At 43.5% G+C, this 22,286-nt stretch overlaps 2 protein-coding genes across 8 annotated transcripts in view; one reads left to right on the top strand and one right to left on the bottom strand.

Annotated features, from left to right (window-relative positions):
* The window catches only part of CRYBG1 (crystallin beta-gamma domain containing 1), a 211,108-nt gene extending 208,393 nt beyond the window's left edge, over positions 1 to 2,715 (top strand). For both annotated transcript variants that reach the window (XR_010158132.1, XM_518660.8), the window contains exon 22: positions 737 to 2,715. Coding sequence is in view for 1 of the 2 variants with exons in the window: in XM_518660.8 (XP_518660.7) it covers positions 737 to 831 (95 nt within the window). In the remaining variant the exon portion in view is untranslated. The remainder of the gene's footprint in view (positions 1 to 736) is intronic.
* RTN4IP1 (reticulon 4 interacting protein 1) overlaps positions 1 to 22,286 on the bottom strand; it is a 70,055-nt gene that overhangs the window by 8,331 nt on the left and 39,438 nt on the right. For 3 of the 6 annotated variants that reach the window (XM_063813332.1, XM_016956065.4, XM_001145925.8), the window contains exons 7-9: positions 19,892 to 20,075; positions 15,559 to 15,651; positions 4,241 to 4,368 (exon numbers count right to left, since the gene is read on the bottom strand). In XM_063813332.1, coding sequence (XP_063669402.1) covers positions 4,261 to 4,368; positions 15,559 to 15,651; positions 19,892 to 20,075 — 385 coding nt within the window. In that variant the 3' untranslated portion in view covers positions 4,241 to 4,260. Of the gene's footprint in view, positions 1 to 3,228; positions 3,395 to 3,839; positions 3,955 to 4,240; positions 4,369 to 15,558; positions 15,652 to 19,891; positions 20,076 to 22,286 lie in introns of those variants that run through there. The other 3 variants (XR_010158133.1, XR_008548616.2, XM_054686176.2) reach the window with 2 other exon arrangements.

The following is a 22,286-nucleotide window of genomic DNA, read 5'->3' on the forward strand; positions in this document are numbered from 1 at the left end:
GCCATGAGGCTGTTTTTAGCACTAAAGTATCTGAAACATCCAGTAAGCACCTTTGGAAAATCTTACAAACATTCTGGTAACAGGGAGAGAGTTCATGATAATAGTTTTACAATACTGTGGTACTCAGCATCTTAAATGCTATGAAATTTTATCCACCAACTGAGTCCCCAGTAGTGACAATGCTACCGCGTCCCTTTATGTACTTCCGGGTGTCATCCAAATCTCCCCTTTGACCTAATACAGCCCGTTTTCATTGTTCATGCAAGTGCTGTTCCTCGATAACCATTCCTCCCACCTTTCCACCACTGCCAGGACTGCCTGCTCTTTCCTCGCTGGTGTCTCGAATCTACCATCTCACCACCAAATATATGTTAGTCTCTTTACTCCTTTTCCCTTCTCTCGGGTTTTCCCAGTTCCCTTGAATTTCAGACATTGTAAGAGTGACTGTGGACTAGCTCTTAAGAACTGGGTAGAAAAAGGAGCCCGTGAGGTGGGATGTCCTGTGTGAAGGTGCTGGTGCCCCGATGGTGGGATCTGGACAGATTCACCCATGGCAGGTTGACCCTCTCATCCCACAGGGGCCCAGGCTTCCCTCCCTGCCTTGCCTCCTTGAGGCATGCAGTTCTACACCTTGTTTACTTGCTTACTTTTGCTGTACTGGTGTTAGGGGAATTGTGTCTGCTATAGACCCTTCACCATGGGCACATTCATCTTTTATTATTTTCCTTTCTTTTAGGGGGCACACAGTATGATCAAAATCACATTATCCTCAACACTGTCAGCAAAGAGAAGTTTACACAAGTGTGGGAAGCCATGGTCCTATATACCTGAACAAAGAAGGAAGAAGAATCTTCTGGAGGTCCTTCCAGCCACCTTATTTCTTAAAAAGGACAATGCTGATGGAAGACCAGACTGGAAAGTGGATCGACTCCTCCTTCATTGATTCTAAATTCAACCTTAAATCATGCTGCCATGACTCAGAGAACTTACTCATCGTTTCAAAAGACTATCATAGCTTTAAACCAATAATTTGTCCTCCTTTCATTTCTTGCCTTTCATTTTTGGTAGCTGCTTAAACAGGTTGCCTAATTAGCAGCTTTTGGGTGATTTTGTAAAATGTTATATCAAGACTTCAAGACTGTGTACATTTTCAATTATTTCCAAAGATAGTGACAGGAGAGAACTGGAACAAATTTACCAACTTTGTGGACCTACAAAGCCCTTATGCTTTAAAGGGTAAGACAAAGGCTTAAGTTTGAAAGGTAGAGAACTGTTTAGCATCTGAGAAGAAATACTTTATTAGGCCTGTAATTTTGGTTCTTGGCCTTAAACACTTTCTGGAACCTTTAAATATGCTGCATAGCACAATGGGAAAGCCTTAGGTATTCACACATTTAAGGAACTCTAAACAAAATACTATTTTCTTTTAGTTCATATTAAAAATTAATACATTTTAAAAATTTAATGTCAAAGTCTGGTAACATTTGTTAGTAGGATTTGAGTTATTATTTTTTGAGACAGGATCTCAGGCTGGAGTGCAGTGGCACAATCACGGCTCACTGCAGCCTCTACCTCCCCAGGCTCAGGTGATCCTCCCACCTCAGCCTCCCAAGTAGCTGGGACTATAGGCACACATCACCAAGCCCAGCCAAATTTTGTTTTTTTTTTGTAGAGATGGGGTTTCATCATGTTGCCCAGGCTGATCTCGAACCTCTGGGCTCAAGCAATTCACTCGCCTCAGCCTCCCAAAATGCTGGGATTACAGGCCTGAGCCACTGCGCCCAGCCAGGATTTGAATTATTTTAACTCATCCATGGGCTGCCCTAGAATGTCACAAATGAGGGTTGTTTAATGCCTTTCTTATAGCTGCTACTGGAACACTATTATGACCTAATTTATGAGCCATCCTTACTCATCTACAAGTGCTGAAGCAATGTTACATACTTTTTTGCTAAACTCAGATTTTTTAGCCTAATTTCTTGCCCTCCTATCCACCTGCATCCACACATGGCCTGCATGGGGCTGCCTTCCCTGCAGTGTTCTACAGCCATGCTTCAGGGTATAGCTGTTGGTGGACAGCCTCAGGTCTTGGGGGCACTATAGCCACTAAACGAGGTGTGAAAGGCTCAAGAGGATGACCAGCAATTAATTATCCCCAGAAAGTGAAGGAAAAGAGACCTTTAGGGATGTTGCTGGTCAAGTCTTGATTTGACCGGAGTCAAATCAATCTTCAAGCAATCTTGGAATCCTCAACTGCAGTAAGCATGTCAAGAATGCAAACAAACTGCTTAACAACTGACAAGACACCAGCCCATACGCTGCTCTTCCAACAGTGGGTTCTAGCTTTGAACAAAAGTGCTAAACATTTCCTTGAATATATTCTTCCTCTTTTTGTCCTCATCACTCAATACTGGTGCTCTTGTCACAGGTAGAACAGCTTGTTTCTTTTCCATCTATTCAAGTGTGTTTCTAATTCTAAAATGCTGATCTTCTCTGGAGTCTATGGTAGGCAATTATGGTCACTGGAATAGTTTGTCTTGTTTTAAAATATTATTGGTGCATGTACAACAGCATCCAACATATCTGTCTTGTTCCTAGATGTATAGCTCTGATTTTAGGCCTTTTGTGCATACCATTACAATATGGTGGGGTAAGACATTCTACAGTAGCCTGTGCTGAACTGATCTCTTAAATAAACTTGCTTCTGGTTAACTATGTTGATGAAATCTGAGAGTCCATTCAGTAGCCCTCATCTCACCCTTCAAAGAGAGTCAGCTAGCAGATTAGAAGCAAATGTCTGATTAGGATGAAGCAGGTTTGAGGGGTGCTGGTATAATAGCAAGAAAGATTTGCTGACCACTCTCTTTCCAAACTCCATAGTTTCTGAGTGGAAACGAGGATGAGTGAGGTCCTGGCTCAAGTATTTTACTCCCACTACCACCTGGGAGCCCTCCAGGAAAAGAGCTGAGGCTGCTCCAGATGGAAGTCAAGAGCAGCTGGTATTTACACCTGGAAAATCAGATTTTTTTTTCTTTTGCAATAACTCGGTAGTAAGACCAGACCAGCAATTTTAGAGAAAAGCCTACATCTAACATACATGCTACCAAACGAGTGTCTAACAGGAATAAACCAAGCAGAAATCTCAAAACAGGTCTACATCAAAAGTTACAAGCAAGCATATCAGGTGCAATACTGAGGATGAGTATATTAGGAAGTAAAAACACTTACCGTAAATGAATATTCGAAGTGCACACTGCAATGGGTTGATTGGAGAGATATCTAAATGTAAACATTTGACATCAAAGTGGCAAGCTTTGGGCTCCATTGGAAGGCTGCAATTTCCATGGAAAAGCCCTCAGAGAAGCATGTTTCAATTGCCGAAACAGGCCTAATCCTTATGCAAGATGTAAGGGTTTTAAAAAGTTAGAAACTCTGCTCTCACCTTTCAATATTAAGAGCATAAACAAATGAATCACCAGGCAGATTTTTATATATGACACTAAGAGATTTAGAACTTTAAGAGCTGTGGTGACCACATTATGGTGGAGGAACAAAAAAGGAAACCTTGGCAGTTAGAAAGGTGCTCAGTGATGAATTCAAGAAGGAACCAGCTTTAAATTATCTCTTCACGCCAACATCCATCTATACACTGAAAGTTTTAGTATCGTACATTAAGACGATCAGGCCCAGCAGGGTGGTTCACGCCTGTAATCCCAGAACTTTGGGAGACTGACACGGTGGATCACTTAAGCCCAGGAGTTTGAGACCAGCCTGGGCAACATGGCAAAACTGTCTCTACTAAAAATACAAAAAAATTAGCTGGGTGTGGTGATGCATACCTGTAGTCCTACCTACTTGAGAGGCTGAAGCAGGAGAATCGCTTAAGGTCAAGGCTGCAGTGAGCTGTGATTGTGCCACTGCACTCCAGCCTGGGTGACACGCGAGACCCTGTCTCTAAAACAAAAAAGACAATAAAGTAGTTTAAGCTAGTAAAATAGAAGGTGCCACAGCAACCTGCAAAGCCGGTGTGAAGGAACAGCTTGAAAAAACCTAGAATTTCTACTGACTACAGACAAATCCAAGTGCTGATATTTTTATATCAATTACTGGCCAAAATGGTGTGTTTATTTTTTAAAGCTTGTATCATGGAATGTATAATCTAATCTGGAAAAATGTTTGAAAGGGATGGCTAGAAAAAAATTTGGGCTCACAGGCACTCACCAAATAAGAACGTCAACAATCACTAAACTGCATTTTTATTTAAACAACGTTAATTACAGTCTTTCCTCGTGCGTGTCCTCTTTCCACCTTCAGGAAGGCTTCTGGAACTTTAGAAAAAGGAAAGGTTTGTTCAATAACTGGCTGGATCTGTAAAACATAAGAGGTTGACCGGTGGATAAAAAAGCCTACATCTTTCAAGGCAGATGACATTGCTAATTAGTTTCTTGACGGTGTCCCTCAAGCCACAGTCTCTCTCGAGTGTCTCTCCAGTGGACCCAGGTCAGGCTCTCACAAGGGCCATGATGCTGCCTCCACTCCTGCTTCACTGCTGCTTCTCTCTTTATGGCCCCTCCCACCCCACTGCCCAGTCTTACTTCTCCTCCATGCTGGTCTTTCACTCTCCTACTTAGAACCGTTCAACAGCTCCCACTCCGGCATTCGAAGACCAATAGCATCCTGAGCTCAGCCCTCATCCAGATTCCATGCTTTGCAAAAACGCTCTACCTGTCATTTTCTCCACGTGGTATGTTTATGCCTCTGCTGGTACGAGTCAGTAAGCCCAGAAATCCTTCTCTGAAAATTCCACTGCCCTTCCCGCCCAGGTCTCACACTGTGTTTCCTCGTGCCCCAGTTTGCAACGTGTTGTCCCTTTCAACTCCCACAGGAACCATGTGGCCTTCCTCACAGACTGTACTTGTTACAGCTGAGTACACATCTCAGCCACTCTGTGCTGTGCGGTAAATACCAAAGAGAACATCCCAAGGTCCTTGCTGTATGTATTCATCTGGCTCCTTACAGAGAGTGCATGGAATTAGTTTTGTTTCGTTTTTTTTTTTTTAAATTTGTTAAGTGTTTGGCATATCTACCCAACCAGAGCATAAAGTACTTGTGGGATAGGGGACTAAGCCACTTTGTTTGCATCCCCCACAACACCAGGCATAATGCTAGACATACAGTAGGAGCTTCATCAATGTCACTTAGGTGAAAGCTAATAAGGTAAGTGGGAAAAACGCACCTCATGTGAGCTTTCTGGGCTTCGAGAATACTTGGCCCAGGCTGGAGCTGCCCTGGCAGGCTTTGCTAAACAACGGTGCAGCTGGTTACAATTTACAAGAAAGCCATTCCAGCCAGCTCATAAATGTTTCAATGCTGCTGGGTCTTTTCACTGTACTATCAGTAATGCCAGCAACCTCCTTCTGAAACTAGGTCCCAGGTAACATCCTCTCCATGCAAAAATCCAACTGAATTCTTCCTTTTCAAAACTTTAAGCAAAAATCAATAGTTATCCACCAGGTATCTCAGTGGCCTGCCTCCCATAGCTCCACTGGCAGGCATAAGTTATCAGAAGGCATAAGCCAACTCATACATTTTACGCTTTCCTTTTACAAGAGGAAGAAGTGTTTTCGTGACATTCAGATGCATCTGATGAAACTTCCTCTTGGATGAATTTCACAGCCCAGCCACCAGAAGAGCATCTTAGACTCCAAAAGTTCCCTTCTCCAAAGAGCTGAAAATACTTTTGTACCCACAAATCACAATAAGCTCATAATAAAAGCAATAGCTGGCACATACTGGCCTCACTATGTGCCAGGCACTGTTTTAGGGGCTCTAGAGATTTCATCCCATTTAATCCCCATAACCATTTTCTGGGGTAAATACTGTTATTCCCATTTTACAGATGAATAAATCAAGGAACAGAGTTAAATAAGTTGCCCTATGTCACACTTCTGATAAATAGCAAGTCAGGATTCAATCTGGTGCCATCATCTGCTGTCACCAGTATGCACTGAGCCTTTCCTATAGCATCTGCTGCTGTCTACACCTACCCCTAAAACCTTAAAGGAAGGGAAAGGTAGCCAAGGACTATAAGGATTTATCATAGCCTGCATGTTGGCCTGCCTTCCTTGTGCCAGCTGAGGATCTGGTCTCTCGACCCTGTGTCCAGGCCACCAAGATGACAGATGTGTGGTACACGGGTGCCATCCACGCCTATGGAGGACATCACTATTGCTGATCCCCCACAAGCTGAGCATGACCTCAGAATCTTCACCACTGCAGCCACTATTAACTGCTCTGAGCTGGCTTGTGAGACAAAGCCTATTTGTCTTCTATTCTCTCCAAGAATAAGGCAGAGGGCTGTGGTGAGTCCCACTTTAAGGTGGACTGCATTGATGTTGCAGAATGGAATGCATTAATGTTTCTTGGCCCAGCGCAGTGGCTCACATCTGTAATCCCAGCACTTTGGGAAGCCGAGGCAGGCGAATCACCTGAGGTCAGGAGTTTGAGACCAGCCTGGCCAACATGGTGAAACCCGTCTCCACTAAAAATACAAAAATTAGCTGGGTGTGGTGGTGTGTGCCTGTAATCCCAGCTACTCGGGAGGCTGAGGCATGAGAATTATTTGAACCCGGGAGGTGGATGTTGCAGTGAACTGAGATCGCGCCACTGCACTCCAGCCTGGGCAACAGAGCGAGACTCTGTCTCCAAAAAAAAAAAAAAACCAGTTGTTTCCTGTATGTCCCACATGAAACCTGAACCTATCACTCCTCCAAAGCCCCTGGGATGCTGTTTTCAGGATGCTGTTTACCTGGAAAAGGAATCACCTGAATGCATGCCTAAAATGCAGAGTCCAAGGCCTCCTGTTAGAACAACTCCATCAGAACCTGTAGGGGTGGGGCAGAAAAATGCTTCCCCAGTGATCTGTATGCACCCTAAAGTGGGACTCACCCAGCCCTTTGCCTTATTCCTGGAATCCCTAACTTGTACCATGCACATACCCATCCATTCCACAGACTGACAAAGTGCCTGCCTCCTAAGGCACTAAACCAAAACAGGCTGAACTCAATGTTCAATTTAGAGCTCTGACCGGGGACACAGATCCTGAACTGATGACACAGGCAGCTTACAGTTACTGCCCACTTTAATCTGGCTGGTCAGGCCTATTGTGGCAAATAACCCGAGAGGGCTGACCACGGCATAATGAGTCATTCAGCAATTCCCGTAAGTGACAATGGAAAAAAAGGTTTCAAATTGAAGGGCCACTGCTGGCTGAATCCGTGACAGCAAACAGAGATTAACTGGATAATGAGACAGTGTCTATGTACAGCCTCACATCAGACCTAGAATACTTGTTTGTTAAGGACAAAGGGATCAGAGTTAAAATCCAGAGGGGGGAAAGAAAGGTTACTCACAGTGAAGTAGGGATGTTTATGTGATGACGCTGCTATAGTCCACCTGGCACAGGGAGCCCTGTTATAAAGCGGGCAGGCTCAACACCATGCTTCCCACTGCGCAGACACACGAGGCTCACGGCCGGCCAGGGACGCTCACAGCAGCAGCCCTCATTCAGTCTTGGATTCATGTGTGGGGTGCTGATTGTGCCTCGCATCCCTGATACAAAGGCTGAACCAAGCCAAGCCCCAAGATTTGGCACCTGCTGCCTGACATCACTTCTGTGAGAACGTAGGGGCGACGGGAACCTTAACCTCTCTGGATGTGGCCTTGGAATATTGCTGCTTACAAGCCGCTAGGCAAGTCCTCCTTCCTGCTGAGGCAAAAACCCTCTCTAACGCTTGAGGGGAAGACGGTACAGAAAACCTCTCACTACTGCAAGAGCATGAAGCTGCTGGTGGAGAAGGACACTGTCTAGGCAGCCATGGCAGCAGGCAGAGGTTTTCCCTCAATTCCCGTTTTCCCAGTGAGAATCACAAAACAGCAGAGTTAACACATCCGAGTGGGCCTCTTTTGATAGATTAGGAAACTGAAGTGCAAATGATTGAGTGGTAAGTGCAAGGTCAGAGCTGTCAATAGCAGAGCCAAAACAAGGACCCAGGACTCCTAATGTCATTACTGCATGGGATGGATGTAATCTGGGAAGTCACAGTCTGCTCCACTTCTTTTCCTAGACCCTTGGCCTCTTCTTCCACCAGGCACAGAGGCTGCAGATCTCAGAGGGTGAGGTGTGTGAGGGGACACTGACAGGTGACAAACACCAAGGAAGCCCTAAGGGCTCCTGGTCTGAGTCCAAATCCACACGCCTGTGGACAGGCACCAGGACCGCAGTTCCAGCACCACCTCCTGGACAGGTATGCCCCGACCTCTGTGAAAGGTTCAGTATTTCCTGGGTTGGGGTAAAGGGGAAGAAGAGGACTTAAACTCAGTCTACCTTTAGACAAAAAGGAGACAAGAGGAAGAGGTGAATTTTGCTCTCAGTTGCTGTTTCTCGGAAACTTCCTGCCCCAGATGGCAAACTCAGAACTGGAAGATGGGGTGAGACAGGAGGGGGATGGCAGATGGGGGAACTCTCCAAGGGAGTAAGTGTGCCATTTGGGAAAGCATCAAGGACTTGTCCCTAGGTACCCCTAAAAAATGCACTTCCAACAGCCAGAAGGTGAGAGGAGAAACCCCATATAAATTTCCTCATAGAAACAATTTCAGTAATATCAGAAAAACCTCAGAAGCATTGAGGCCATGGGATCCATGAGATACTTGCCACATCAGGCAAGGCAGCCCTCTTCCAGTGGTTCTAGGGATTCAGTCCCTAATCACTACATTCTTTCTATGGAGCAAAATCCAGTGGCAATAAGGAACTTAAGGTTTAGAATGTACTTCGTTGCTAAACGAGGGCCCAGCTATTCAAGATGGACCTGGGAAATCACCTACCTCAGAACTCATTACATTTTTCTCGAAAGCTGCAGTGTCCAATATGGTAGCCTCTAGACACGTGACTATTTACGTTAATCAAAAGTAAGTAAATAAAATGAAAAAGTCAGTCTCTCAAGTTGCATTTGCTACATTTCAAGTGCTCAGTGGCTTAGTGGCCACCAAGTGAATACTGCAGACAGAGAACATCTCTATCACTGCACAAAGTTCTAGAGGACAGGCTGCTCAAAAGGTAACTGAGTGTGACCAACACATTTCTCCACCATCTACTGGGTCAAGTAAGTGCTAATGGGCCTTCAGTAAGTGTTCTGAATTGAACTCAAATATGGTGCATAAGAACTATTCTGATGCTGGCTAAAATAAATCAACTGAGAAATCTATATCACTGTTCAACCAAGATGCTTGGCTGGCATCTAAGATTTTGAATATACCTGTGAACATTAAGCTCCTAACATCAGAAGGCTTACTAATTAGATGAAGAATATACATGTATAAATAAACATTCAAAAATATCTTCCTGGCCGTGTGCAGTGGCTCACACCTATAATCTTAGCACTTTGGGAAGCCCAGGCAGGCAGATTGCCTGAGCTCAGGAGTTCAAGACCAGCCTGGGCAACATGGCAAAACCTTGTCTCTACAAAAAATACAAAAAATTTAGCTGGTCAGGGACATACCTGTCCAAGAGGTAGTGCTGGATAGTGCTATATGGGGGGCTGAGGTGGGAGGATCACTTGAGCCCAGGAGGTCAAGGCTGCAGCGAGGTGAGATCACACCACTACACTCCAGCCTGGGTGACAAAGTGAGACCCTGTCTCAAAAAAAAAAAAAAAGATCTTCCTCCCATACTTGATTTCTAGCCATCTAGTTTCCCACCTCAGGAGCAACCAAGGTTTCTAGTTGCTCTCATATCCTTTTTGAAGCATTTTATGCATTGTGGTAGGCAGAATAATGGCCCCCAAAGATGTTCACATCCTGATTCCCAAAATGTGTGAATATGGCACCTTACATGGCAAAAGGACTTTGCTGGTGTGATTAAGTTAAGGATCCTGAGATGCAGAGATTATCCTGGATTATCCAAGTGGGCCCAGTGTAATCTCAGGGTCCTTATAAGAGGAAGGCAGGAGGGTTAGAGGTCAAAGATTAACAGAAGCAGAGGTTGGAGTGATGTAGCCACGAGTCAAGGGAGGTACAGCCTCTAGAAGCTGGAGAAGGCAAGGAAACAGATCCTCCCCTATAGCCTGCTTCCAGGAGGAATGCAGCCCTGCCCACACATTTGGACTTCTGACCAAAATCTTATTATTATAAGATAATAAATTTGTGCTGTCTTAAGCCACCACATTCATAGTAATTTCTTACTGCAATAGGAAACTAATGCATGCATATATAAGCAAATATGTATAAATATTTTCCTTCAAAACACAGTTACACAGTCCTTCTTAGCAGCAGGTATCATCTGAAGACTGCCTCACCACCACCTCCTCTCAGTCCTGCAAGATACTGAGAAATACAAGATGATAGAGTAAAATACCAAGAACTCAAACTCTAGGTAACAATGTCTGGATGATTATTTAAGCAGAAAACAATGAAGACTGTAGAAGGAACTGTCCTAAGGGTCAAGAGACCTGGGCCCTGCCTATGTGACCTTGAACACATCATTTAATTTCTTAGGGCCTCTGTCCCTTCAAATGTGACATCACAGCAGGATGAGGGATAAAGGGATGAAGACAGTAAACTAGACAAGTGCAAAGCTTTCCTCTTTCCAGTCTGTGAGTATGCTATTCAATGGCATATGAGTGACCTGAATATAATTTTTGCTATATCTCCTCCCACCAAAAAGTAAGTGTGTTAAATAGTATGAAAACAGGAACTGTTTTTTGTGCTTAGGAGAAAATGCCAATAAACTGTAGGCATGAGGCACGTCAGTACCAACCCATTACGCTTAAGGGGATAATTATAAATCATTCTTTTTGAGAATGCCCAGAACAGCAGTTTGCAAACTAGTGTCCAAGAGCCCAGGGCTCCTTGGCTGTGTGGAGCAGCTGCGGGGAAAGAACATTTGTGGGGGAGGTCACTCCCTGCCACCATTTCACCAGCAGAGCAGCTCCTCCTCTGCCTATTCTGTAAACTGGAGCTTGGCCTGACTGGGTTTCAGTTAAAAAACATTTAACTACTAGTTTAAGATAAGGATCGGCAAACTTTTTCTGTAAAGGCCTAAATAGTGAATGTCTTAGGCTTTGCAGCCTTCACATGGTCTAAGTTCTTCTTCTTCTTCTTTTTTTTTTTTTTTAACAAATCTTTAAAAATATAAAAACCAGCTGGGCGTGGTGGCTCACGCCTGTAATCCCAGCACTTTGGGAGGCCAAGGTGGGTGGATCACGAGGTCAAGAGATTGAGACCAGCCTGGCCAACATGGTGAAACCCTGTCTCTACTAAAAATGCAAAAAATTAGCCGGGCGTGGTGGCAGGCGCCTGTAGTCCCAGCTACTCAGGAGGCTGAGGCAGAAGAATCGCTTGAACCCAGGAGGCGGAGGTTGCAGTGAGCCGAGATCGTGCCACTGCACTCCAGCATGGTGACAGAGCAAGACTACATCTCAAAAAAAAAAAAAAGTAAAAACCATTCTTGGCTCAGAGGATGTGCAAAAACAGGCCTCAGATTGAATGTGGCCCACAGGCTGTAGTTTGCCAACCACTTTATCTAAGATATAATGAAAATACTAGGTAACTTAAAATTCAAACTGAAATTGTGCCCAGATAGGATGAATATGGAGTCCTACGACATGCAATAAGGCTTCGTGATGACAGTCATTTGAAAACAATGCCTAAGACTGGATCTCCAGGAAAAACAGACTGTGAGGTCCCCACATATTTAGGAAATTTCAGCTCCTCTTCACTTTTGAGCCTGACAATAGTGAGCACATTAAAGGCAGGAAACCAAAACATTTACTGAGTGCTGCACTGGGAGAAAGCAAAGGTAGTGTTGGTGTTCATAAAGAAGGTAGAAGGACAATGCTATTAACAGATTGACAGAGAGTGCTCATTATTGTGGATATTAACTCGGTGGCTTCTCCATTTTTACTGGGGCATGCAGGGCTAACAAGCAGAATTTAGACTGTATCAGTAATACTCATTAATCCAGATTCTTTTTTTTTTTCCTTGAGATGGGATTGCCCTATGTTGCCCAGGCTGGTCTTGAACTCCTGGGCCCAAGCAATCCTCCCACCTCAAACTTTTAAGTAGCTGGGATCACAGGCATGAGCCACCACACCCAGCTGAGATATTAAGATAGTTTAGGCCGGGCGCGGTGGCTCACGCCTGTAATCCCAACACTTTGGGAGGCTGAAGTGGGCTGATCATGAGGTCAGGAAATCGAAACCATCCTGGCTAACACGGTGAAACCCCATCTCTACTAAAGATACAAAAAATTAGCCGGGCGTGGTGGCGGGCGCCTGTAGTCCCAGCTACTTGGGAGGCTGAGGCAGGAGAATGGTGTGAACCCGGGAGGCGGAGCTTGCAGTGAGCTGAGATCGTGCCACTGCACTCCAGCCTGGGCGACAGAGCAAGACTCCGTCTCAAAAAAAAAAAAAAAGATAGTTTAAATAATAAGTGACCAGTAACCAGACCTTCTTCACATTCTTAAAAACAAGTCTCTAATGAAGTAAAATGGTTCAGAGCGTAAGATAATGGGTAAGTAAAGAGAGAATGGGCCTAGAAGGTAGGCCACAAGATAAATTCCAGACACTAAATATATATACTAGATTTTCAAAAGCTGTCTATTTTAATATCTATCAAAGGCTAAGTGCGGTGGCTCATGTCTGTAATCCCAGCACTTTGGGAAGCCAAGGCAGGTGGATCATTTGAGGTCAGGAGTTCAAGACCAGTCCAGCCAACAGGGCGAAACCCCATCTCTACTAAAAATATAAAAATTAGCCAGGTGTGGTGGTGGGCACCTGTAATCCCAGCTACTCAGGAGGCTGAGGCAGGAGAATCGCTTGTACCCAGGAGGTGGAGGTTGCAGTGAGCTGAGATCACACCACTGCACTCCAGCCTCGGCGACAGACCGAGACTCTGTCTCAAAAAAAAAAAAAAATCTATCAAAATTATAAATGCATATCTCTTTTGACTCAGCAATTCCATTTCCATGAACAGAAATGGTTATATATACAATTAGGTACTAAACATAAATATTGGGTTATCCACTGAAGCATTGTTTGCAAAAGACTGAAATTAAACAAATTATGGTACACCCATACAAATACTATGTAGCTGTTAACAAAAAAGGAATGAGAAAGCTTTTATATCCTGACATAAAACAAAGTTGAACATATGCTGTTAAAAAAAAAAAAAAAAAAAAGCAGGTTGCAGCACAGTATGTTATCCATTTTGTTAGGAGAGAAAGGAGAGAGAGGAAAAAAATTATTTTTCCTGTTTTGATAGAGTATCTTTGGAATACCCAAGAAACTAGTAATATTGGTTGCATCTGACAAGCAGAATCTCAGTGACTGAGATATAGCAGTCAAAAGAAGATTTCTTGAAATAACTTTTTCCATTTTTAGGGTTTTTGAACCTTATGAATGTATTTTTTCAAAGTTCAAGTATTTTAAAAAAGTTGGCTCTGTTGTTTCACAGCTTGTCACGATCAAAAAACAACTGTAGCTTTTCTAACAGTTACCTGCTAATGAGAATCATGAAGCGCTCAGTCAAAGCTTGGAAGAATTTAAATGTCCTCCTCCAATTTAACAAATCTCTACCAACCACACAACATATAAGTAAGATCTGCTGTGTCATTCTTTCTAATTTCCCAGGATAAAAAGGCAATGACCTCTCACATCCACACAGAAGCAAGGACACGACAAGAGAGCTGGCCTCATCAAGGCATCCAGTGCCACATACCAACTTCACAGTCCCAGAACCCCTCATTGCCAGAAATGACTCCCAAGCCCAAACAGCCTGTGCAGGAGAGGAGAATCAAAGCACAAGGCACATTTGCTCACTCAACCTCCTTGGAGAATACTTCAAGGACATATTTTTTTGTTGTTGTTTATCATGTCCTATTTTAGCCATTACCAGTTATCTGCCAAATGTAATAGGTAGATATATACAAGTCACCTCTCATCTCTGTTGGGTAAACAGTAATTTCCAGGCAGAGAGAGAGTCACAATATTTTGAATACAAAAGAGCAGTGGTAAGCATGTGGACAGCCTGGAGCAGATAGCAGGACAAGCACAATCGTGGACTTCTAGAGGACAAAGACCTCTCTAATAATGGGGTTCCAACCACATGAAGCACTTACTTGATGATAATTCATTCTCTTCTTCCTAGAAATAAGCATTCCTGTGGGATGTGGGAGAACCCCACAAAGAAGGAGTTACACAGTCACAATAACACTGAGCCCCTGTCCCTATCAGAACACACCAAAACTTAGAAGTCCATGAAAAGACACATAAGCCTGGAACCCAAATATTTGGGAAATAATAACAGGCCATCCTCTTTCTTATATAGTTCCTTGGCTGTGAAAGAAGAAAAACCTTAAATACATAAAAAGCAGCCATTAGTTCCCAAAAATATTCCTTTCCAAAATCGAAATGGAAAGATGAAATATGCCAGCAAGGAGCAGGGGCCAGAAGAAGAAAGCCCACCTCCAGGGGCTCTGTCCAAGTGTCTGAGTGGTTCACGCAATGCTAATGCTAGCCTACTCTAACTCCAGTCCCTGCCCACTGCAAAGTGACAAAGATAAGACAATGTATGCTGAAGTCCCAAATCAGCTTCAAGCACTAAGAATACAGCTGAAAGGTGGAGAGGGAAAAGCACAAGAGTTTTGGTTCCATTTCTGCAAGTTTGAGCATGCCCCTTTTTCTTGGTGAGTCGGCTTTTTCACCTGTAAAATGAGAATCACCCTATCTATGATCTCACACAACCCTCTAAAAGTTCTCCATCCTATAAGTCCATATAATCTCTCAATAACATAAAAAATATCAGCACCAGAATACCACCTTCTGGGTTATTCCTCTAGAGATGGGATGTCAAGGTGGTTTAGACCATGTAAAAACCCAAATAAGCAGGTGGCAGCTGAGGAGGCTTTCAATCCCCAGAATCCCTGAAAGACCTTTTGACATCCAAAAAACGATGACCAGATGATAAGCAACAGTCCCTTTCCCACAGAGTCCACGGCAGGACAGACACTAGTAGGCAGAGTACACCAGCCAGTTGTCTTCACCCAAATCCCCATCAATCCTCACTCACCCTAGCCCTGGCCACTGACTGTCTCGGATGGACTATTTATTTGCCCTTGATTTTATTATACCCACCTAGAAATCAGGTGACCTGGGGACCTGATAAAATATTAGCAGCCCAATGTAGCTCACAGCTGTGCTATGATCTAACCAAGTGTCTTTGGGGGAATCCTATAACCTCCCTGGGCCCGCCTCTTCATCTACTAAACCAAGGTGGTTTGACTAGATGAGAGAAGCTCTTGTGCAGATGGAGCAGTCTGTGTCTATGCCTCCCATGGAGACAGAACCAAAGACACAGCATGTAAACTTGGCCATGTAAGGCAGCACAAGGTCAGGTGAGCAGGCTACCTCTGTAGAGTCCCCACTGACGAGGCTCAGTGGGCAGGTCTACAGGAGGTGCTCTAGAAATACAAAGGCTTCCAATCCAGGTTTCCAGGTGCACGTACCTTTCCCGCATCCACCAGTTCTGCAATGTCATCTAAACATGGGCCACTGGCCATGAAAAATGCCCAGCGATAATGGACTCCTTTCCAGAAATGCTAAAAAGAAGAAAACAAAACATGTCAAATACAGAAAAACATAAAATCTGACTAAATGCAGATTTAGGGAAAAGCATTTTCTGGATGACTACAACAAACTGATTTCTCATTTCATGCTGACAAAATGTGTGCACAGCACCTTGGCACAATGACTGACAGAGAATGGATGCTCCATAAATGTTTAATAAATAAATAACTGAACAAAGACATATCCATGTCACTCAGGCTCCTTCTCTAAACTGTGATTGAAGAACAAGTAAGCACAGGAAAGCTTTCCTTAAAATGATCGTCTAAATGGTTTTCCACAGTGGGTTTCCTCCCCATGAGGAATCGGGCTGAGACCTCTAGGCTTTCCCTACTAAGGTTTGAATAAAGCCCAGAGGCACTAGAAAAGAGGTTTTCACCAAATTCAAAAATGTTTTGGGGACAATAAGGCACCAAAATATGATCTTAGACAGGAAGCCCAATCACAATTTTTTTTTCTGGCTCTGACAGGAATAAAGTGGCTTTAAAGGGAAAACAAAGTGCAAAGTTCCTTATACATCACGGCTGAATCTTTCCCTATGGTTATGGCAAATACAAAGCCATCTCATCTGTTACAGGGCAATACCCTCCAAATGAAGATGAGTACAAATCTTACACCAAGAGGGTTCATGACCACTCTACTGCCACTTATAAATGTTATTCTTTGTTTATTTAATTGAGAAAGGGTCTTGCTATGTTGCCCAGGTTGGTTTTGAACTCCTGGTCTCAAGCAATCCTCTCACCTCAGCCTCCCAAAGTGCTAGGATTACAGGCGTGAGCCACTGTGCCTGGCTGTAATTGTTATTCTTTATGTCAAAGGTAGGGTAGGCCATTATGGAAACAGCAAATGAGCTGAGGTTCTCCATGATACCTCAATGACCTGCCCAACCAAACCTTCATCAGATGGGAGCAATGTGAGGTAGCAGAGGGTCAGCCAGTACCACAGTGCTGCCCTCTCAACAACTACCCACAACTGCGAGGTAAGCTCAGACTTCTTTGCCATTGAGCTTACACTCAGTATGATATAAGCTACTATCATGGCGTGAGGCTGAAAAATGCAATGGAAACCCCCTACATCAGCACTTACTAGTTGCATTATTTTTGTTTTGTTGTTTTTTTTAGTTATGTTATTTTTGTCAGGCTACCTCTTTCAGCCCATTTCCTGTAGAATGGTGGTACCACCACCTAGCTTGCAGGATTGTTGGAAGGATTAAATGAGAATGTATACAAAATGCCTCACACATAGAAAGTATTCTATCAATACTTGTCCAGTGCTGAAAGTGAAGCTTATTGAGGAAAGACTGAGACAATACCAATTCAGTTTAAGAATGTGGAAAGAAAGAAAAAACTAAGCAGTTGCCTAGGCAAAGCTTCCCACTGGGTGTGCCAGGATGGCTTACTGGGTGAGTGAACCTATAGATTATCGTCTAACCCAGAAAACCTGTGAGAGTTAAAGGATTCATCATTAATAATTACCCTAGGACTACAGATGTAAAGAGAGTCAAGCTTACTCTAGAATTGGTGTGATGAGATATTGACTCCCCTTAGCCCTCAGCATAGCCAGGCAAAGCCAGGGCTGGTAGAAGTCTCCAGATAGGCTGGTCTTGGAGGAGCAGGGCTTGGTTTGTTCATCTCTATTACCCAAGGCAGCCTCTACATGCTGTTCAAATACTATCATTTTCTATGTCTGTCATGGCATGAAAGATGTTGAGATGCACTGGTTTATGCAACTAACTTAAAAAGAAGAGGCCAGGCACACTGGCTCACACCTATAATCCCAACACTTTGGGAGACCGAGGTGGGAGGACTGCTTGAGGCTAGGAGTTCAAGAGTAGCCTAGGCAACATAGCAAGACTCTGTCTCTACAAAACAAGAAAAAGAAAAAAGCTGTTTGAAGAATTATGTGGCTAAATGCCAGAAGCACTGAGAATGTCCCAAGCTTACTGTGGATCCAGTAAATGACAATCACAGAAGATCTGTTCAAATACTTTTCCCTAAGGTCTGGCTTCATAGACTGCAATTAAAACATTCTGGTAATTGTTTAGGGTATTAAAGAAGGAACAGAAATGGTCACAACTGCCACATCTGTAACTCTTCACAGCATGTGGCTCTGTAAAGTGAAACTTTTCGTCTGTAATAGCAGAATTTTTATATTCTGCTATAAGAGGTCTGTGTTTTTCCCCCCCTACCCAGGCCACTATAGGAGAGAAAGTAAACCAAAGCAGGTAGGAGAGTCAGAAGCATGACAATGAGGCTTTAACTACGTGCACAATCAGAAAGACATTGAAAACTACTTAAAAGGTTTTCACATGAGATTACCACTATCATCTTTCAGGTAGGAGGAAAAGAGAATGAAGAGAGCTGTGCCTGTTTTACTCTCCGAGGACAACTCTGAAGGTTAACTTGTAAGAGGTCTCACTGGAGTACAAACTGAAATCTTACAGAAAACTTAAACTTACATTTTAAAGCACTGGAAAATCTGGGTTTTGTGAAAGAGAAAGAAGAGACAAAGGACAGCTAAGAGCCCTTTCTCCACAAAGTACCCTGTGGACACTGTTTCTGGCTACTGTCTGAATCAAATGAAAATACAGAACACCACAGTGCAGCGCTTGGTTTGTTCATTTCTATTACCCATAATATTTCATAAGAATTGAGTCGTGGTCTCCTCCATCATAGCTCTTTGTTATGACCTCTAAGTACTTAGTACACAGAATTCAAGAGACCAAAGTCCTAAGTTTCATCCCCATAAAAGGTCCCAAATTAATATCTGGAATAAATGAAATGCTAAAGATAATTATCAAGCCAGTCATCTCACAAACATGAGTCAGCGTTGGTCGGACTGACACAGCGACTCACAGCCTTTTTACCACTGAGGAACTTTCTACTGCCTTGTTGCAGAGTCTCAAGTATTTTGCTTAATTTTAAAAAATAGAATTTGTGTTTTTTTGAGACAAGGTCTTCCTCTGTTGCCCAGGCTGGAGTACAGTGGCACGATCACGGCTCACACCCTCTGTCTCCCAGACTCAAACCATCCTCTGGCCTCAGCCTCCTGAGCAGCTGAACTACAGGTATACACCAACATACCTGGCAAATTTTTTTATTGTTTTGTAGAGATAAGCTCTCACTATGTTGCCCAGGCTGGTTTTAAACTTCTCAGACTTAAGCAATCCTCCCATCTCCACCTCCCAAAATGATGGGATTACAGGCATAAGACACCGTGCCCAGCCTATCTTTATTTTTTCTATCATGTATTCCATTTTAACATCAATTCATATTTTAAACCAATGATCTATAATTACCACCACTTTATCCCATGAAATTATAAAAGCCTCTGTCCCCACTGTGATGACAACAGGCTACGAGGTAAAGTAGAGAGCAGACGCTCAAGCTCTGCTATTAGTCTTGTAACTGAGGCTCATCTGCCCTAGTCTCCAAGGCCCACCACTCACCGATGTGTGCAATTTGGGTGAGATGTATTCAGTTTTGAGCTTCATACAGCCCTGGTAAAAGTGGCCCTGTTTCAGAGTCAGGCTGACTAACCAAGTCCCAGAAACTCCCATCATGCCATTAATAGCTGGAGTTTCAAATTTACACGGAATACGCAGTGTTAGAACAAGTTGATACAATCCCAGCAAAGGCATGAGTGGAGGCTTACTCAAGTAAAAGTACAACTTGTTTTACTCATAGACCTCTAAATGTCTGAAAGCCCCAGTCTGGGAATCGCTGGTCTATCCCAATATAACGAAAACAGCAGCTGTAAGTTTTCATCTTTATATACAAGAGACTTTAAGTGTTAAGACATGAAACAGAGAGAGGGTCATCAGGTAGAGACAAGAAGGAAGCACAGACAGTACATCAGATGTAATCAAGAGAGGCACTAAGTAATAATAAAGGCAACATTTAACAAGGGCTTTTTATGTACTAGGCATTATGCCATGTCTCCATATGGACCACTTCATTTGATCCTTACAACAATGTGGTAAGGTAGATCTATTAACAGCCTCATTTTACAGGGGAAGACATCGGGGCTTAGAGACATTCAGTAACTTGCACAGGGTTACACAGCTACTAAGCAGAGGTCAGCTACTAAGCAGAGTCCATGCTTGCAGCCACTGTGCTATGTGGCCTCCAAGAGAAGAGAAACTGGCTAGGTGGCAAACCAACTTCTAGCAGCAGGAGGCTGCCTGCAGTCACCAACCAAGACCCTTCTTCCTACCTTTAATGCCTTTGAACCTACAGTGACTCCTGTCTGCAACATGCCATCTGCTATGCCCAATCGGTCCATGTTCAGGAGGAAAGGAGTCACCAAAGTCACATAGGTGGCTCCTGACCATTTCTTGAGAAAATCTGGAGCCCATGTTTCAGTGGATCCACCAACATTATCAAGGATAAAATCAAACCTGGAGAGGAAGAACCAAATCAAAACATGGTTGTCAGGCTTTACACTGGACTCTGATCCTCCTTCCCTTCCAGTACCAGTTGGCTTAGGGTTTATTTCAGTGACAAATCTTAAACTGTGCTGCACCTCACCATCCTGCAGAGGGGTGGCTGCTTTGATGGAGACAGAAGGACATACTCATTCACTGGATCTATGACTTTTCTCCAAGGTAAGTTGAATGTGACTAATTTTTGTCATAAAATCATTTCATTTTCTAGTACTTTAGAATGGCTTCAGCAAGTAGTTCTGAAAAGAGAGTGGTTTTGGCTCACTACAATGCACAGAATAGCCCCTCACAGCTAAAAAATTTTCCAGCCCAAAATGTCGATAGTTGAGAAACTAAGGTTGCCAAGGTTGAGAAAGTCTGACTTAATTAAGCTTTGTAAAAAACTGCAAAACTTTCCATTCGCTATAAAGTGTTCTTTAGTGCACATGGATACTTGAAAGTAAAGTATGAGATTTTCACCTACAAGAATGATTTGCTTTTATTCTCTTTACAGTCAGAAATGCTCATGGAAGCATCCTCTTCACCTTCTGGAATTTTCTATCATTTGGTTTCAGGTACAGCATCAGGACAATGCAAAAGGAGAAATGAACAGCCTGTTCTAACATGCCAAAAAAATTCAGTCATAATGGAATCCACAGAAACTGACAGATATTCAACTTCTTACATCTAAACTAAAACTTCTGTAATCACTATATTCTATTGAAAAGGGATAAAAATAAGCTTTGAAATAATTTTGAAAACAAAGATCTATATAGAGAATACATGCAAATAAACTGAGCAAATCAGTTGATGAATTCCTCTTTGGTAAATCTTTTCTCCCAAATTCATCTGGATGATGTCAAACATTAAAGTTCCTAAAACCGCTTTGGCCAACTTTGTGGATCTTGAGTATTTTATAGAACTAAAATGAAGAAGGGCAAGGCCGGGTGCAGTGGCTCATGCCTGTAATCCCAGGACTTTGGGAGGCCGAGGCGGGTGGATCACCTGTGGTCAGGAGTTCGAGACCAGCCTGACCAACATGGAGAAACCCTGTCTCTACTAAAACTGCAAAATTAGCCAGATGTGGTGGCACATGCCTGTAATCCCAACTACTCAAGAGGCTGAGGCAGGAGAATCGCTTGAACCCGGGAGGCAGAGGTTGTGGTGAGCCGAGGTCATGCCATTGCACTCCAGCCTGGGCAACAAGAGCGAAACTCAGAAGAAGAAGAGGAAGCAGAAGAAGAAGAGGAAGAAAAGGAAGAAGAAGAAGAAGAGGAAGAGGAAGAAGGAGGAGGAGGAGGCGGCGGAGGAGGAGGAGGAGGCAGAGGAGAAGGAGGAGGGAGGAGGAGGAGGGAGGAGGAGGAGGGAGGAGGAGGAGGGAGGAGGAGGGAGGGGGAGGAGGGAGGAGGAGGGAGGGGGAGGAGGGAGGGGGAGGAGGGGGAGAAGGAGAAGAAGAAGAAGAGGAAGAGGAGGAAGAGGAAGAGGAGGAAGAGGAAGAAGAGGAGGAAGAGGAAGAGGAGGAAGAGGAAGAGGAAGGAGGAGGAGGAGAAGAAGAGGAAGAGGAAGAAGAGAAAGAGGAAGGAGGAAGAGGAGAAGGAGGAGAAGAAGGAGAAGAAGAAGAAGAAAGAGAAGAAGAGGAGGAGGAGGAAGAGGAAGAGGAAGAAGAAGAAGAAGAAGAAGAAAAAAGGCAATTGAAATCTAAGGATATGAAATGCAGGAGCATGATGACCTTAATAGATGACCATTCTTTTCACTAAAAAAGTGTCTACTTCATTTCCAAGTTTTGAACGTACAAATCTGAGGATACTTAAAGAAAACTTAAGGGCAGCCTGGTATTATAGAACAGGCATTGTCTGAGAAAGAAATCTGGAGACCAGGTTGTGGATCCAGCTCTCCCAACAAATGACTGGTGGCATGACCTCAAGTATGCAAAAACTCATAACTCCTCTGCCCTTCACTTTCTCAACTACAGCATCATAGGGTTGGACTGAAGGATTTCAAAGCCCCTTCTTGCTATAAAACTCTAAGATTCAAATACCTAAAAAGCTGCTATTTGGAAGGAGGAACATATTTATCCTAGGTAGACTGAGAGGTCAAACTCCAGGCAGAAATTACAAAGATCAATTTTAACTAAAGCTATCAAAGAAAAGAAGTAGTAACAGCATGCATTTATAAGTCACGAAGGTC

This window comes from Pan troglodytes, chromosome 5 (genome assembly GCF_028858775.2).
Source record: "Pan troglodytes isolate AG18354 chromosome 5, NHGRI_mPanTro3-v2.0_pri, whole genome shotgun sequence".
Classification (NCBI taxonomy): Eukaryota; Metazoa; Chordata; class Mammalia; order Primates; family Hominidae; genus Pan; species Pan troglodytes.